Source organism: Maniola hyperantus, chromosome 18, assembly GCF_902806685.2.
Source record: "Maniola hyperantus chromosome 18, iAphHyp1.2, whole genome shotgun sequence".
In the NCBI taxonomy this organism is placed as follows: Eukaryota; Metazoa; Arthropoda; class Insecta; order Lepidoptera; family Nymphalidae; genus Maniola; species Maniola hyperantus.
In genome coordinates, this window is record NC_048553.1 from 6283762 (window position 1) to 6301813 (window position 18052).

The following is an 18052-nucleotide window of genomic DNA, read 5'->3' on the forward strand; positions in this document are numbered from 1 at the left end:
AGAATGCCACAATGCGATATGCGGCGAAGAAAGGAAAGAATCTTAACTGTGTAACTCAATACAACGGTAATAAAAATATTATGATCGTCCGTATTCAATTCGGTACACCTGACAACGGCTAAGCTTCGTATTTTTTTCTAAACAGGTGTTTCTTTATGTCCATTCATAAGCCGGTGTCGATGCCCTATATTATTGTAATGTCTTTCAAGTTCATTGAGTCACACAATAGGCTCATAATTGGTCGTAAATGTTTATGTCAAAACATGTCGGCACGATTCATAATGTTTTACATAATAAGGCTCGTTTGCATAAGCGATTATTATGCGTGTCTTCGTCGATGACGTCGGATGCGTTCCGGCAAATTCATTCATTTGTTTATATGTTTACTTGCCCCACGTGGTTGATTGTTAACGGGCGTGATGTGTAATAAAAATGGTGACGAGATGCGCGAAATGCTGCGTGTGTTTATTATCCGTCGGCAACGAGATTACCTCTTCACATTATTTTTCTACATTTCTCGCTGCGTTGTAATAAAACAAACTCGTCTTTTTTTGAACTGATTTAAATTGTTAAGTTACTCCAAGTTATTATGTAGCTACGAATTTATCGTCTTTTTGACTACATACACTCTATATCTTCAGTACTAATAAATACATTGCTAAACCACAAGGATCAGTTCATTTTCCAGCAGCATCAAGTTATTAATAGATATACCTACCTATTTGATCAATAATTTCAATAATTGAGGGTGTTCCTAAAATCAAAGTTACTTTTTAGTTTGACCTTTACGTCAAACGCAACAAAGGCAAATAGTCAAAGGCTTTAATGTAAGCCGTTAACGTGTGACGTCTGACAGCGGATGCACGTGACTGCAACAAGTCGCATTCCTGAGTGCACCCACCCTTTCCCACCCAACCACCTCCACGCACTAGGCCTAAATGGAAGTAGTTTGTTCCTAAAAGTTTTTAGGCTACAACTTTTTACTAACAGAGCAGAGGTGGGGGTTTATTTACATTGCATGTACATCTTGCTACATATTAAAGCGGAGAGATTTGAGAAGTCAGACTTTCGTAAATATCTCGCGAATGATGAAGATATCATATGCGACTATGAAGGAAACCATCCGAGGATCTTAGGTAAAAGAGCATTTTTGTTTTAACATTTTGGATTACAGTTTTACCTTCGTCTTCATACAACGAAAAGAATAGACCTGACTCACTCATTGACTGGCTCATCTACACCCAGTCCAAAACCTTTGGATATCTCTACGAATATGGAGGAATCCATCCGAGGATTTTAGTTATTATAAGTATATAGAGTTTTTATTTCAACAATTCGGATACATTCATCTTTGTACAAAAAAAAGAAAAGACCTGACTCACTCACTGATTGACTCATCAACGCCCAGCCCAAAACCCTCGGACCTAGAAAGCTGAAATTTTGCACAGAGGTTTACTTCGTAGGTAATGTAAACCAAGAATCTACAAGTTATTACTGCCTAAGAAAGCTTTGACGTTGTGGATGTTTAAATCTATGCCCACTTTTAAGGATATCTAAAGGCTATTTTCCATGAAAAATTAATACACGAAAGTAAGGGATTGTTGTTCATGATCGGAAAAAGTAGTGGAGGTAAGCCGATAAGCAACAACAAAACTGCATAGCAATACTATGCGACATAATAATATATATTATGGGGATGTCGAGAGCTGCATACCTACTACAATAATTTAAAATGCAACAAGAATCGTCGGCAGACTGTCTTACTATATTCTAATTACCAGTTTTATAATGTCTTGGCATAAAATAGACTGCCACAAGCAACACAATTGTTTTTTTAAAGTTGTTGTTGTCGCATGTTGTTCCTCCGGAGTAAAACAGCCTTTATAATTTCCCTAATTTAATTATGAAGTCTACGTCCTATTCATTTTTTACGTGATGGAAAGAGGCTCTATGCTCAAAGCAACGGCACGCCAGAACACGAAAAGCGGTCACTTCATTATAAATAGAAGGTCTTCGATCAACAACAGTGGTCAGTGATAGATTTTTTTAATAGTTTAGAAACTTTTAAGTTTTTATAAAGTTCTTACTTTACTAGTTTTTATCGACGGGTTGGCCCGCCTAAGTGGTAAGTTGATTATAATTTATAATATGGCCTATCATGTTATGTCAGTCTTGAAAACATGCACCTTGTGTAGCCTAAATGTCAAGGCTAAGATGATAAAACACGAAAATAGAACGAGCAAAAACATTTTTATCCATAATAGGTACCTACTAATTTTACTAATAAATATAAATGTGAAAGTATGTCTGTCTGTCTGCTAGCTTTTCACGGCCCATATGTGTACAGTGTAACCGATTTTAACTAAATTTGGTGCAGAGATAGCTTGTATTCCGGGGACGCACACAGGCTACATTTTATTTCGGAAATTCAATAATTCTCACGGGATTATGGAAACCTTAAGCTACGCAGACGAAGTTACGGGCATTATGTAGTAGGTAGGTAGGTACTAGGTAGGTATGTATTTGTAAAATCTTCAATGTAGGACTACAAAAATAATGTACCTATCTACTTTGTAAAAAAGTTCGGAATTCAAATTTGCGAAGTTAGGTAATTTTTTTTTAAATAAAGACCGCAAGATATAAATGGAAGTTTTCCTAGAACCATTCTCAATTCCGCGTTTTCAAGGGAAGACGTTGAACTGCTTTATCGAAAAACTCCATTAAATATCGATTCTTATAAAAACAACAGATTTCGCAAATGGTAGGTAGGCAAATTTTATCAGCCTATCTCTGATAGTGGTAACTCATTATTTGCTGATATTATGTATGAGGATTGAGGAAATACCTAGCTATTAAAGTTTTAGTAATGAAAACCGAGTTGAAATAATATAAGTAGATGCCTTCAAGTAAAAGGTAGGCTCTGGGCGGGGCCCCTAGGCTGTTGCTATGGCAATTCGCCCCTCGACTCGCTCATAGGAAAACCCAACGACTCATAACTAGTATTAAAAACATCCAACAGTCCGTAAGACATTCTTCCGTATTATTCTAGTGTCAATTTAGTCTTATTGTTAAGTGTCTGCAAAATGAAAAAAAAACCATTTAGAATAAAAATTAAAAAAAGCTGCGCAAGTATTATTGTTCTACGGTAAGACTTGCCGAAAAATAAGCAAGAATCCATAATAAAGCGTTATAGAAAGTAAAGTGCGTTCGCGCTGGCAACTGGCGAGCCAACTCGGCGATAATTAATGTGGAGTCGAGCGAGCGAGCGGCGCCGGCAGCCTCGCGCCCGTCGACAAAAAACCCGCTCTGCCACAAAAACACCCGTCGCTAGAGCGAGACGCCCCCATGCGATAGAGCGAGACGGCAACGAGCACGTATTTCTGTGACGAGTTCTCGTTCGCCTCGAGCCCGGCGCAGTTATCAGAATACGGCGATTTGATTTAATACTCCACAGAGTGCGCCCTTCTATTTATCACATGACGTTTGACAGGTCGCTGGAAACGCACCGAGATGTCAGATTCGAAAAAGGCGCGCTCCTTGAAACAAAACAACATTTTTCGCGTTTCACAATTTTAACACTACATCCTGTGACTACATCTAATGGCACGGAAAATATAGCTTTAAAAAACTCTTGCTCATTATATTTTAGATTCCACATAAAACTTAATTAAATTGAAAAGCATAAAGTATTAACTTGGTATGTACTTGGTATGTGGTATGTATTTGAAAAACCTACATTGACAAATCAAGTTTCTAGCGATTATATCACGAAAATGGTAGAAACTATTTATTATGGTCTGAATAGCCAGATTACGTACAAAAAAGTTTGAAAGTTTTACAGGAAACTAAAACTAAATTAACTTTTAGAGTGCATTTGAAATGATGTGGGTAGAAAGAAATATTAAAACTAAAATAAACTTATCTTCAAAGCAAATGTCAATTTTTAATTTTGTAAAATTAAATTAAAATAAAATGCCACAAATTTGCATTGCGGCATTTAAAAACGAGCCACGATTGCGAAATGCGGAATTTCAAAGATTTTAACGGAAAGTTGTGAAATTAAATTTTATTCCGAAATTCAACCAAACAAGGCTTTCAAAACTAAGATATTAGAGTTAAATACAATTCAACCCATTCTATAACAGAAACACCGAAATGTTACTCAACATAACGAAGTTGGAAACTAAGTTGAAGTTGAATAAAAACTTGACAAAATTAACACTCAAATTGTTAATATGGTTAAAGAGGTGAATCTGAGTAGTCTTACCTGGAAATCACTCCACATTTTCATGGGGATACACCATAGTTCCAATATGAAAACATGACACGATCACGATAACAACTGTCAAAACTCAAAGTCACTCGCACTGGCGTCACTCACTGGCGTTGTGTGCGGAGGCCGAGCGCAGACTGAGGCGACGACGGCGAGCGCTCGCGGGCGGTTACGACTTTCCTCGTTCGACGCGCGTCGGCAGCTCTCGGCCCACCTGCAACTCGAACAACAAAACCACCGCTGTACAGCCGTACCCAGTACTGGGTTCTACCTCTTACCAGTTACCTGCTAGAAATACCTTCTGAGTATTTGAAGGTCTCGCTGATTACGCTTTGAGTTTAATCGCGTTAAAGCGTTGTGAAATCCTACTATACCGTTATTTACCAAGTTACTAATAGTGTCGTGTAATATAGTAAAATGTACATAGGTAGGTAGGACCCAGTAGGTGTTAGATGTTAGATAGTTGGTTGGTTCTTCCTAGGAAAATAATTTCCATTATCAAGTCATACTTAGTTCCCTATTTAGTCGATTAATAAAAATAAAGATCTCGATAGATATAAGCTGGCAATATCTGATAAAGATTGATATGTGACCGAGGTATTTATTCGCGAATGCGATAACAAAACAGCGCAGAGAACTGCGTACGTTAAGACGCAGACATAAAGACGTGAAGTTCAGTGCAAGCACTGATAACGGCTCGGAATGTGACTGATAAAAACGCTTTCCAAACAAAGTTTCGAGTGCAGGGCGCAACGGCGTAGCAGGAAGTTCGTAGCAAAACTTCGTAGCGGTTCGTAGCGTGAAAGTTTTGATTTCAACGATTTGTGTTGCCGCAAAGAGGGCCGCGAGGCCGCACTAGCTCCCTGGCCCTGCGACTCGTGCTCGCACTTTTCCTAATTTGCTCTATAATTCGCAGTTGGATGTATTGCATTGCTGTTTATGTTCAACACATTTTTTAATAAAGTAAAACAAAACAATCGATGTACATCGAATAATAAATATAATCATTTCTTCATTTAGTTGGTGTATTTATCTATTCCGTCATCTCTCACGAGAGAGCGCCACTTGCATGACTAGCAAGGACGCCCTTACCGCGTTGTAGTCAGTTTCGCAAACAATTCTTGACACGGCATTTAATAGTCGGTCCATGCCGCGTGCGGTTCACGCGGCGCAGAGTCACACGCCCCTCTCCGCAGCAATGTGCCGCACGCAGATCGATAATATTACAAAGTACTACTCATATAACAAAGAAAATTCCAATTTCCAAAAATCCGCGCCAATTTCTATTCCGATTCCGATGAAAACTCCAAACAGATACGAAATTAATGTAATTGCATTTCATACTTTCGTCTGTTTGTACCGGCGTTTCTTATCGCGATGACTAGGCGGTTTTGATTCAGGGGATAAAGTAAACCTATTTAGCCGGTGATTTTGTAAGTTTTCCAATATTATGAACCAATATGGGTCATTTAAATATTTTACACATTATGATTGGTTCATGCAGTTTTATTCCATAAACTATGGGCTTTTCCCGCGACTTTGTCCGCGTCAAGTTAGGGTTTTTAAAGATTTCGTTGGAATTTCTCTAAATCCATTCGTGGGTAGAGAGATATAGAGAGACTATATACGTTATATACGTTGCAGAGAGTAGGTACCTACGTATTGAAGCAATAACTTTTTAAGCCGAGCGGTTTAAATTTTGTTTTTTAATTTATTCCATTGTACAAGTTAGCCCTTGACTGCAATCTCACCTGCTGGTAGCTAGTAAGTGATGACTGATAATGCAATCAAAGATGAAAGTGGGCTAACTTGGCAAGGACATGGCAGTTTTATTAAACCCATACCCCTGATCGGTTTCTACGCGGCATCGTACCGGAGCGCTAAACCGCTTGACGGCATGGCTTTACCGGTACTACTCGTGCGCAATAAGTTGAGACCGGGGGCGGTGACGCCACAGACGCGTGGTTGTACTGTAGACAAAAATCGGAGCGCGTCGTCGTTGCGTGACATAAGCAAGTACGAGACAGACGTTAAAAAAATGGCGTTGTCTACAGTACAACACGGGAGCTTGAGGGGAAGTTACAGGGCAAGCGGGCGGAGGGTTTCATTCCAGGCGAGTCTCAACTTATCGCGCACGGGTAGTACAGTGGTAACCAGCCACGGTCGCAGGCTACCCACTAGACTAGACCAGACACAATTTAGAAATTATAAATTGCTATATTAGGTAATTGTTATGCTAGGAATCTAAACCACGAGGCACGAAATTTGAAAAACCGGCCAAGTGCGAGTCAGGCTCGCGCAATGAGAGTTCCGTACTACAGTCGTATTTTTTCAACATTTTGCACGATAATTCAAAAACTTTGATGCATAAAAATAAATAAAAATCTGTTTTAGAATGTACAGGTGAAGACCTTTCATATAATACCCCACTCAGTGGCGTGCACAGGGTTTGAAGCCAGGGTAGGCATTAGTTAAATAGGAACCTGTTTACTGGCAGGTCTTAATGAAAAATATGCATTGAGCTTACAACTGGGGTAAGCAGTGTATTTATGCCTCTATGACCTGCACTCTACTGACCCCACTTGATACTAATTATTAGTTTATAATTCACGGTTTTCAGATTTTTCCCCAAATGTCAGCTATAAGATGTACCTAGTACCTACCTGCCAAATTTCATAATTCTAGGTCAACGGGAAGTACCCTGTAGGTTTCTTGACAGACAGACAGACAGACAGACACAACAAAGTGATCCTATATTTATATATATTTTTCCTTTTGAGGTACGGAACCAAAAAAAACCCTAAATCCACACGGATGAAGTCGCGGGCATTATTTAGTTATAGAACACGACATGTCGAGATGGGAATCGGGATGTAACGCTCTGTACACCCGCACAGCCCCCGCGCTAACCCGGTGCGGGCGAGCGCGGGTGACGTCAATCTGTCGCGGACTATACCCATATTATAATATTATAGTCGGGCATCATTTAGTTACCTACTCGTATATAATATTATAGTAGAAAAAACTTTTTCTACAAGCTGGACATCGCTAAACACAGTCTAGGCACTTTTAAATTCGCAAGGTGCGCGCGCGCTGGATCCATGTGCAGACGAGTCATGTATATTGCACGATCTGCAATGCGCTGACACTAGCTAACGCATAACTTTTACACACTATACTTAACCCAAGGAATTCTGGCCTCTATTGTGATTGCTCAAAGGTACATTTTCATTTGGACATTTTTTCGAATATGCAGCATCGTTTGTGGTTTACTGTACCGTGTCGAACGCAAAGCTGACTCCTCAGTTGGTGTCACTTTACGCGGCTATGTGAGAAAGCAGGCCATGTTGGGAGGTAGGTATGTATTTTCAAAAGTGATACACTAATGTTTTACTTAGTTATATTTATTAATACATTTAGTAGTAGTAGCCTAGAGTGAGAGTCGTGATAGCCTAGTGGTTAGGACGTACGCCTCCTATTCGGGAGGTCGGGGGTTCGATTCCGGACACGCACCTCTAACTTTTCGGAGTTACTTGCGTTTTGAGAAATTAAGTATGGGGTTCCGTACCTCAGAAGGAAAAAAGGAATCCTTATAGGATCACTTTGTTGTCTGTGTATCTGTCAAGAAACCTATAAGGTACTTCCCGTTGACCTAGAATCAAGCAGATAGGTAGGTCTATCGGCACACAAAGAGACAAATCCGAAAAGTGTGAATTTGTGTGAACTTCACAAAAAAATGTGTTCATGAATAAATATAATAAAACAGATTTGTATTTATTTTTATGTGTACTTAATAGTTTTTGATTTGTCGTGCAAAATGTCGAAAAAATACGACTGTAGTACGGAACCCTCACAGAAGAATACAGCTGGGCTGGGCAGCATTTGGAAAATTGCGCCAAGTCTTCAATTTGTTGATACCCCAAAGCCTAAAGGCGAAAGTCTTAAATGAGTGTGTCCTACCAGTGATGACGTATGGCGCTTAAACATGGACACTGATACCGTTGGCCTTGTCCACAATTTCAAAGTTGCTCAGTATGCTATGGAGCGGGCTATGTCGAGTATCTCTATGAGAGACAAAATCCTTAATGAGGAAATCCGCAGGAGAACCAGAGTGAAGTGGCAGTGGGCAGGCCACGTCTGCCGCAGAATCGATGGCCGCTGGGGCAGACGTGTTCTAAAGTGGAGACCGTGAATCAGCAAGCGCAATGTGGGACGACCTCCAACTCGCTGGACTGACGAGGAAGGCGGCGGATCGTGAGTGGTGGCGCGCTCTTGGGAAGGTCTATTTCCAGCAGTGGACGCAAACAGGCTGGTATTGAGTACGGAACCCTCAGTGCGCGAGTCTAACTCTCACTTGGGCGGGTTTTTTTGCCAAGGCAGTCGTCTTTTTAATTCAATTCAATTAGGTTCGACTTGTTAACATTAGCTTTTTACACAATACACAATTCGTTCAGCTTACCGTAGTTTAAAGAACGGTCACTGGGTTTCAGTCTATATACAGATTTTGGCAGCTTTGTATGTCCGTCACCGAATCTCAGCCGTTCAGCCTGCAGAGGCGAAATGTCAAGTTTGCTGCAATGTCATGAGAGACGGGCACGTCTTTCAAATTTTGTTACGTTCTATTTCAGAATTCAGAATTTAAAGCAAATTAAGGTTTAAGGCTCCCCCACACAGGCGCGTTATTATAGGTCGATAATATCGCATGCGTTATTGCGATATCTGTTTTCAGTACGTTTTGTATTAGGATGGTCATGTAGTTACACACTGCTGCGATAATACGTCCTACTTCCATTGCGGCGTTATTATGTGTGGGGAGCCTTTAAAGTACTTTAAAACTTTAAATACTGGAATGGATATACATTATACATATATACAAGTTCCCCGGCTTCGCATGGGTGCAATGTAGATACTAATGTGGTGTCATTGAGGTGTATTTGCCTCGGAAACTCTCAAATGATAGGATTTTTTCCGACCTAATTCACATTATTTCAATTTCTCTAGGGATCACTAATTTCTGAAGAACTAAACTATAGCTATAAACCTTCCTCTTGAATCACTCTATCTATTGGTGAAAACCGGATTAAAATCCGTAGCGTAGTTTAAAAGATCCACGCGTTCATACATACATACAGACGCGGGAAGCGACTTTATTTTATACTATGTAGAGAAGTAGGTACGCTGGAAGAGGTGTGCCACTGCCATACAAAATGACAGTTATTTTTTGTGCCGATTCGAAGAGCCCCGCCGAGCGTATGCCAAGAGCGTATCTGCCAAAGCTACCATGATCCAAACTTCATAGTTGCTGATCGTTCCTCTCTATTTGGGGATAATATATTACGCAGAGAAACTTTCAGCTTTTATAAAATAACGCAGGTCTGGCCCGCGGTGGCTCTTAGTCCATTGATATAGTTGTGTAAAAGTATAAATTCCTGAATTTGTAGCGAACTCGAATGCGATGGCACCAACGTTCATTGAAGTTGATTGGGCCCAGTAATTTCCACGCCTTGCACAGTCACTCTGTTATGAAACATTATTCAACTTATAAACAAAGACGACTAGCCATCAGACTACTATAAAAATAGATAAGTAAGCACCTAGCAGTAGTAAGGATTTTTGCGCATTGCATCCGAATTCCGATCCGAATCTGAAAATTCTCGATTCGAAATAGCCGTGGTACCTACCTACTATATTTTATTACTAGCTGATCCCCACGTGGATTTAGATTTTTAAAAATCCCGTAGGAACTTTTGATTTGACCAGGACAAAAAGTAACCTATCCGTAGTAGCCCGTCCCCGTGATGCAAGATAAATATCTCAGTCGTAAAAACATTTAAACGCATGATTCTTTAAAAATCCCGTGGTATACCCACAATTTAAGTATGCAATTCCTTACACCATCAGGGCTGAGGAGTTGGGTCCTCGAGTTCAAAAAGTCTTTACTTTTTAGGTACGTAGCTCCAATATCATCGTACTGCGACGTAATCGCGCTGCATGCACGGACTGCCGCGGCCGTCGCAATTTATTTTAATTTCGTGATATCTCCTAAGATATTATTCTAAATGAAATGATACAAAGGACAATTTTGGTCTAAATTAAATACTTGAGATGACAATTTTTTTTATTTTCAGAAGGTTAATAACACTATGATAGTAAAAACATCTTCGAAAGTAAAGCTTTGTTTTAGACCACATTTGAAAATCATAAAAATGGTTATTGTGAGCCTACCGTAAAAGATAGATATAATATGCTATCGCGGACTTTTTTAGAGCTGTTTAAGATGAACAATTTCACTAAACATTGTTTTCGTGAGGCAGCGCACGCCCACGAAAGCTCACAGATGAGACGACTTTTTTTACTTTATTGCAATTTTCGAAGGGAATTTTCAAAATCGGTTTAGTAGTTCCAAAGATTAGGTACCCCCTACAAACAAACTTACAGATATTACCTCTTTGAAGGGTTGCGCACTAGATCTGAATTTCATTTTTAGAGTCCAAGAATATCTCTAAATCGGAGCATTATTTACTAACCGAAATATATCTATAAGTAAGTAAATCTTGTATCAGTATGAACTATGAACGCCTGCCCACTGCGTCCGATCCGAATTCGAGCCGTCATGCGTCATGCCAGTCTCAAGAATACGCAAGCAACAACGTCGAAACGGTCGCAGCGTAAAATCGATATCCGGATTCGATTAGAGTTTTCTAGTTTTATATATCTGAATTTTCTCGGATTCGGATCGGATGCGACGTCCGCCTCCTAATCGGAGGTCGAGGGTTCGGTCCTGGGCACGCACCTCAAACTTTTTGGAGTTACGCATATAGCGTTTTAACTTTTAAGTAATTGAATATCACTTGCTACGGTGAAGGAAAACATCGTGAGGAAACCAGCATGCCTGAGAGTTCTTTATAATGTACTCAACGGTGTGTGAAGTCTGCCAATCCGTACTTGGCCAGCGTGGTAGACTATGGCCAAAACCCTTGCAATTCTGAGAGTTGAGCCGTGCTCTGTGGTGAGCTAGTGATCGATTGATAATGATGATGACGCTGACTACGCTACTACCACTACTTTGGTACTTTGCAGTTAGTTTGGTACTTTTGCCACTACGTAGATGGTATATAATGTAAAATCCTAAGGTAGAATCCTTCTCTAATCATAATACGGATTATAAATCTCTACATAGTATAAAATAAAGTCGCTTCCCGCGTCTGTATGTATGTATGAACGCGTAGATCTTTTAAACTACGCAACGGGTTTTAATGCGGTTTTCACCAATAGATAGAGTGATTCAAGAGGAAGGTTTATAGCCATATTTTAATTCTCAAAAAATTAGAGATCCCTAGAGAAATTGAAATAATGTGAATTAGGTCGGAAAAAAATCCTCTCATTTGAGAGTTTCCGAGGCAATGACACCTCAATGACACCACATTAGTATCTACGTTGCACCCATGCGAAGCCGGGGCGGGTCGCTAGTGGGTTATAAAAACTATTTAGTCTGTAGGCAATGTCTTTATGTATGAAGTGCAGGCCGCCTAAGTGTTACGGTACACAATGAACCAAAAGCTTAATTTGATATTTTCCGCTATAACAGATCAATTAATCTATATGGTGCAACATGCAGTATGCGATATGCACCGCCCGCCCTCCCACTGCTAAACATGTAGGAAAAGCCAACCACCAAGCAAGCAAAATGCACCACCACCTCGTGTGCCACCACCACGCATTTATTACGCTGTTACGAATAGCATCAATAGCTACGAATTACGATTAACAATTTATATTTTAAAAAAAATTGTACATTGGAAAAGCATTTCCATATGAAAATACTGTAAAGGCCTCGTTAAAGCCTAAATGATTTCAGCCGCTGATTATTTCATCTGATCATAAAGCATGGTTTCTAGCTATCTATATTCTATACTACTGAATACTAATAAATGATATTGAAGTGTCTGTCTGTAATTTAGAAATAAATACCTCATATTAAGCTCATATGGTTATTTAACTGCACCATAAATGAATCACACGTTTTTAAAATTTTTGTCTGTCTGCCTGTCTGTCTGTCTGTTTGAACGGGCTTATCTTCGGAACGGCTGAACCTATTTTGACAGGACTTTTGCAGACAAGTATAAGATTAACCAAGGAGTAACATAGGCATATTTTTAAACCGACTTTCAAATCACCGAAATCTCCGAGATTTCTGAACCGATTTTTTAAAGAATCATGCGTTTAAGTAAATGTTTTTACGAAATTTGGTACTGAGTTACCTTGCATCCCGGGGACGGGCTACTACGGAGAGGCTATTTTTGTCCTGTAAAATCAAAAGTTCCTACGGGATATTAAAAACCTATATCCACGCCGGCGCCGGCGAAGCCGCGAGCATCAGCTAGTCTCTGTATAATATTCAAATTCGTAAGTCATGATCAACCCATCGCCGGCTCACTACTAAACGCGGGTCTCCTCTCGGATTGAACGCTCTTGAACGTGGACGCAAGAAGTGAAATATTACAAAGTTGATTGCTCCTGATGACCGTTTTTTTATTAAGTTGTAAGATTTTAGTCGAGTGCGAACTCGTAAACAATACTTAAAAAATATTCAAGTACCTGACTGAAAAACGTAACTTACGATACTTCAGCCTTAATATGATATATGTAGGTACATAATAAACCTTATTTATAAAGAAAATAAGACATAAATTCGCATTGTTAGTAGCGTTGGCAGTAGACCTGTAGCGTTAGTACCTACTTGGTAGTAGGGATAACTAACTATTATACAGTAGATATACTCGATGGATGACGTAAATGTTCGTCAACCGTTTTCCTCAGGTGTTTATTTCTACGAAGAAAATTATAACTTTAGCAGATAGAATTGATTTTTAAATAAGATAGAAGAATAAACAAGTTAACTCGCGCCGGCTTCGTCCGTTAGAAATTTCTGAAAAGCCAACGTGCAAAATGTCTAGTTTCTAGACACTTCGCACGTTCACTCATTTTCAGTTCATTTCTTAACGTACAGCTTGGTTCGAGCCACTGATCTCTACTAATACAAGTAGGTACGCTGGACCTGCGATTGCCGACCTGTTTTTGAAGCAACTTGATTTTTGCTATTTTGGCGTTAATAATTACTAAAGCACTATAGCAGAGCAGAGCGATAACTTTTCGACAAATCAGATTATTGAAAGATGAAAGAAAGAAAACTAGCTTATTAACCTGTTTCTTGATGGAGTGACCTTCTCTCAACCTTGAATGCACTCATAAAAATCTGATAAAAGTCCATCCAATGACTGATTGCAGATAGCTTTAAAATATCAAAAAAGAAAAAGAAAAAAAAGAGCTTATTAACCTTGTGCAATGTGCATAATGTATAAACAAATTTAAAATGAGTGGTTAGTAGTAATTAGTAATAAAATACTTAACTTACTGTAGGTATACATATATTGGTCTATTGAAGATGTCTCCGCTACGCTCTGCTTCAGTGTAAACGTACCCCTAACTAGCTGCGCCTGTAACTTCGTAACATTAACGTTAAATATCGTTAACAACTTACTTTCACTCCAGTAAAAATTTCAAGTTAAATCATAAGGAAGGGTCATAAAAAATCGGAGTTTGTCCCGATTGCAATTTGGAATTGCCCAGATTGAACTTTGCATGATTTGCGGAGATAAAGTCTGGTGTCCCCCGCGTTATCATACGTGACTCATATTCGTATTTATTTATCTAAAGAGACGTTAATTTAATTTAATATTATTGTGAAATTTTACTATAGGGACTTTCTACTCAAGAAATAGGCTAATCACGAAGGGGCCATGAAGAGCATCTGTAATAAATTATGTACTTCGGATAACTGCAACTGTAGTTCTGTTCATTAATCCTATAATTTTATTCTATACCTGCAGCTAAAAATCCTTTAAGGTGCGTTTCCATTGAAGGGAAGTGGATCGGAAACGTGTGTTTTCGACTAATATAATAATTTTATCACGTCATTTCTAAAGAAATCCTAATATTTATTTTATTTTAAAAAAGACCCGTTTTTATTACGAAATGTTTTGGCTCTTTGGGTCAAGAGGATTTTAGGAGTTCTAAGATGCCTGATAATAACTGAAAGTTTCAGACCTAACCTACCTATCCTCATTTCCCATGAACTCTCGGGCTAAAAAGGTGCGTCCAGGGTCCAGACAGAAATGCATCCCATATTTTATTATACCACATTTACCATTTTTTTTATTTTTTTTTATTATATTAATAATCACATTTTACAATAATATGAGTGGTGCTGCGAAAGTGTCTTTGTTGGTTTGTCCTTCAACCACGTCGCGACGGAGCAACACCGGGCTGATGTAATTTATGGCATGGGTATAGTTAAAGACCTGGACAGTGACATACTTTTAATCCCGGAAAATCAAAGAGTTCGCTCGGGATTTTTAAAAACCGAAATCCATACGGACGAAGTCGCGGGCATCAGCTAGTTATTGATAAGAGAGATGGGTGCCCAATGAGTCACACTCAATCGTGCCACAGTGTGACTCGTTGAGGATAAAAGAGATACATGACCAACTTCAACATGATTTCAACGAGAGCTTAACTTTTTATTCAGACGAATAGAGTCGTGCTTATTTTTTTCAACGATCAGTGGAAAATTGAAACAAAGGAACAATGCATTTCTTTGTTTAAAAAAATCCATATTAAAATACGATTTAATAGGCTGTAGCTGGGTCAAAATAACTATGGGATTGATTATTTAAAAAATAAGTTTTTACGATTTTGTAGTAAACAATACGTACCTACCTACCCGATTGTGTAAAACACCGTAGAGCCTCCATGTGAAGGTACCCGGTAAAGAGTAGGTACATAGACTCCATCATACTAGTAGCACGGAGCTGTTGGACACAAGCGATACAAGACATTGTGAGTACACCGGTAGGTAGGTATTTGTCGTTAAAAGTTTGACTAATGTAGTTAATTTTGTCATCATCTTTCAGCCTCTAGCCTTAAACTTTAACAATTTTGGCAGGGGGTTGCCACGACACGAAGTGTCTGACTGCTGCTAATGCATGACGTGATTTCTGATACTATTTCGAAGAAAATATAAAAAAACCAGCCAAGCTTTGGCTTTTATAAAATAACGAAGATCTGGCACGCGCTGGCTCTCTCTCTAATATATCGTCTGCAGTTCATTGTGCTGAAAGGCGCTCAGTCCATACTTGACTTACACGGTCTTCTCCGCTTGAGAACTTTTCGGCTAACGGTCACCGTTCTTTTTAGAATAGAATAGAATAGAAATACTTTTATTCACATAAACTTTTATAATTAGTTACTTTCGTATTAACGAAGGTCGAAGTCGACTGTCGAGGTAACGAAAGTCGAAGTCGACTGTCGAGGTAACGAGGTTCAAAATCGACTGTCGAGGTAACGAAGGTCGAAGTCGACTGTCGAGGTAACGAAGGTTGAAATTGACTGTCGAGGTATCGAAGGTCAAAGTCGATTGTCGAGGTAACGAAGGTCAAAGTCGATTGGCGAGGTAACGAAGGTCGAAGTCGATTGTCGAGGTAACGAAGGTCGAAGTCGACTGTCAAGGCAAAGAGGGTCGAAATCGACTGTCGAGATATCAAAGGTCGAAGTCGACTGTCGAAGTAACGAAAGTCGAAGTCGACTGTCAAGGTTACGAAGGTCGAAGTTGACTGTCGCGTTAACGAAAGTCGATCTCGACTGTCGAGATAACAAAGGTCGATCTTGACTGTCGAGATAACGGAGGTCAATTGCGACTGTCGAGGTAACAACGTTAAAAAATATAAAAATATGTTTTTATTCAATTAAGCTTTTACAACTTACTTACTTACTTAGGTTTGGTAGATGCATTTGACAATTCAAAAGTAACAGCCGTACTCAGAGTCACTTACACGTTACTTAAGTTTAATTAAAACGAGAAAGCTATATCTCTCATAAATCTGTCTCGTTTTAACTCAGCCTTGAGTAACGATTAGCGACTTTGAGTGCGGCTGTTACTTTTGAATTGTCAAATGCATCTACCACTGGCTCATGCCTTTCCTACCGAGAAGAACCAGCACGAAACTCGTCGGTGACGGTCCAGGGATCCTTTGGTTTTCTTTAACTGACTTCATTTATTTGTCCTTAGGCCACGATTACACCTGTAAATTTTACTCGCGTAAGTAGCTTGGCTACGTGATTAATTTACAACAAATTTACTAATCTTAATGTATTTATATTTTAGGAAAATTGTCGTAAGTTAATCATGTAAGCTACAATACGTGAATAAAACTTGCAGGTGTAATCGTGGCCTTACGTTAGTCGTCAATGCCGTAGGTAGCCTTATATTATAATAACTGACGTTTCATACCTTCAGTACTCGGCCGATAAACAAACAATTATTAATTTATTTCTTACTGAAACTTTCATAAGAGTGGGGCGGATATGTATCAACGTTGTTCATGCTTTAATGAGTTGAAATTTGAATACACCTTGTTCATTCTTTGCAGGTGAACCGTAGAGGACGGTGTGTACTCATCTCATTCTCATTATGATTTTGCGACTTATGTCAACGATCAACATCACTTCAACTTGACATGAAACTCCACGCGATTTTCTCTCTTTTTCTGTAGAACACAGGTTCTATTTTTGCGCGTAGACATTTCTGTATTTTAGGATTTAGGAGTATCGTACACTCCACGTTACTTGGTATCGCTCGGCGCTCAGCGTCGATGTTTTCCTCAGTCGTTTTTATCTATATCTCTGCTCTTTGACTTCGTCTGACGTATAAAAATAGTGTCTCTATATTTTGAACTTTATTTTCCATGAGATAGAGTAGTTATTGCAATGATAGCGAATTCGTTTTTGGACTCATTAGTCGCGACTTTTGGTATTTTGCATTTTTGTTAACAGTAGCAATAATATGCGACTTAATGGGAAATTAAAGTTTTTGATTCATTCTTATTTTACATGCCATGCATCCGGTAGCAAAGATAGGCATGATGAATGAAAATTATTATAGGATGAGGCCTGGGAGCCAACCAAAGCGTGATGGCACTCAGCAGCAGCCACGTGTGAAGGTAACTTGCTCGGCATTTACACTAAACACGCGCGTACGGGTGCACAATATTTTGTGGAACTCTGTGAGTAGGTACCTACCTACCTAACGGGGCAACTGGGATATGTGACTTCTACGCACCATAGGATATCGATGTAGGTTCATATTATCAAAACAAATATAGGTACATTTTAAATCAAAGTACCTAGGTACCTACCTACTAAGTAAGTACCTACCTAGGTACGTAGGTATCTCAGTAGTTTTATACAAAAATATATCGGTAGGTTGTTAGCTGTAAGCTTTTGTAATATAAAGGTACATACCAACTTATTTTTAGTTAGGAAGTAACTACGTACCTAATTGGTAGGTAAGTACCTACACCTAATCTACCTACAACTAGTAGGTACCTACCTACTTAATAATTTCCTAATTTATTAATTATAGGTAGGTACATTACTTACCTAATGAACCTACATTTTATAAAAGTAGAGCAGAGAGCCATAGGATCTCTGGACAATAAGTTCTAAGATTCTATGGCTAATAAGTCTCAGTAGGTAGGTTAAGTAAGTATAGTTACCTACCAAAAACTTTCATGAAAGTATGTGGGTAGAGGTCGCTGGTAGTCCCTAACTATAGTTTCACATAAAAAAGTGCGACTTCTTCCAGTAGGTAGGCATCAACATAAAGAAATCGCATGTGGAGTTTTGGGAGCTGAATAAATAAGGCAGAGTGTTCAAGGTTGA

At 39.1% G+C, this 18052-nt stretch overlaps 2 protein-coding genes across 3 annotated transcripts in view; one reads left to right on the forward strand and one right to left on the reverse strand.

Moving 5' to 3' along the window:
• LOC117990687 (probable G-protein coupled receptor Mth-like 3) overlaps nucleotides 1-4070 on the forward strand; it is a 93048-nt gene extending 88978 nt beyond the window's left edge. Inside the window, exon 10 of the mRNA XM_069504735.1 lies at nucleotides 4052-4070. The gene's annotated coding sequence lies outside the window, so the exon portion shown is untranslated. The remainder of the gene's footprint in view (nucleotides 1-4051) is intronic.
• Nucleotides 1-13840, reverse strand: part of tara (taranis) — a 57679-nt gene extending 43839 nt beyond the window's left edge. The window contains exons 1-2 of one of the 2 annotated variants that reach the window (XM_069504740.1): nucleotides 13689-13840; nucleotides 4268-4487 (exon numbers count right to left, since the gene is read on the reverse strand). In XM_069504740.1, the coding sequence (XP_069360841.1) occupies nucleotides 4268-4291 (24 nt within the window). In that variant the 5' untranslated portion in view covers nucleotides 4292-4487; nucleotides 13689-13840. Of the gene's footprint in view, nucleotides 1-4267; nucleotides 4876-13688 lie in introns of those variants that run through there. The other variant, XM_034978159.2, reaches the window with a different exon arrangement.
• Nucleotides 13841-18052: the final 4212 nt, after the last annotated feature.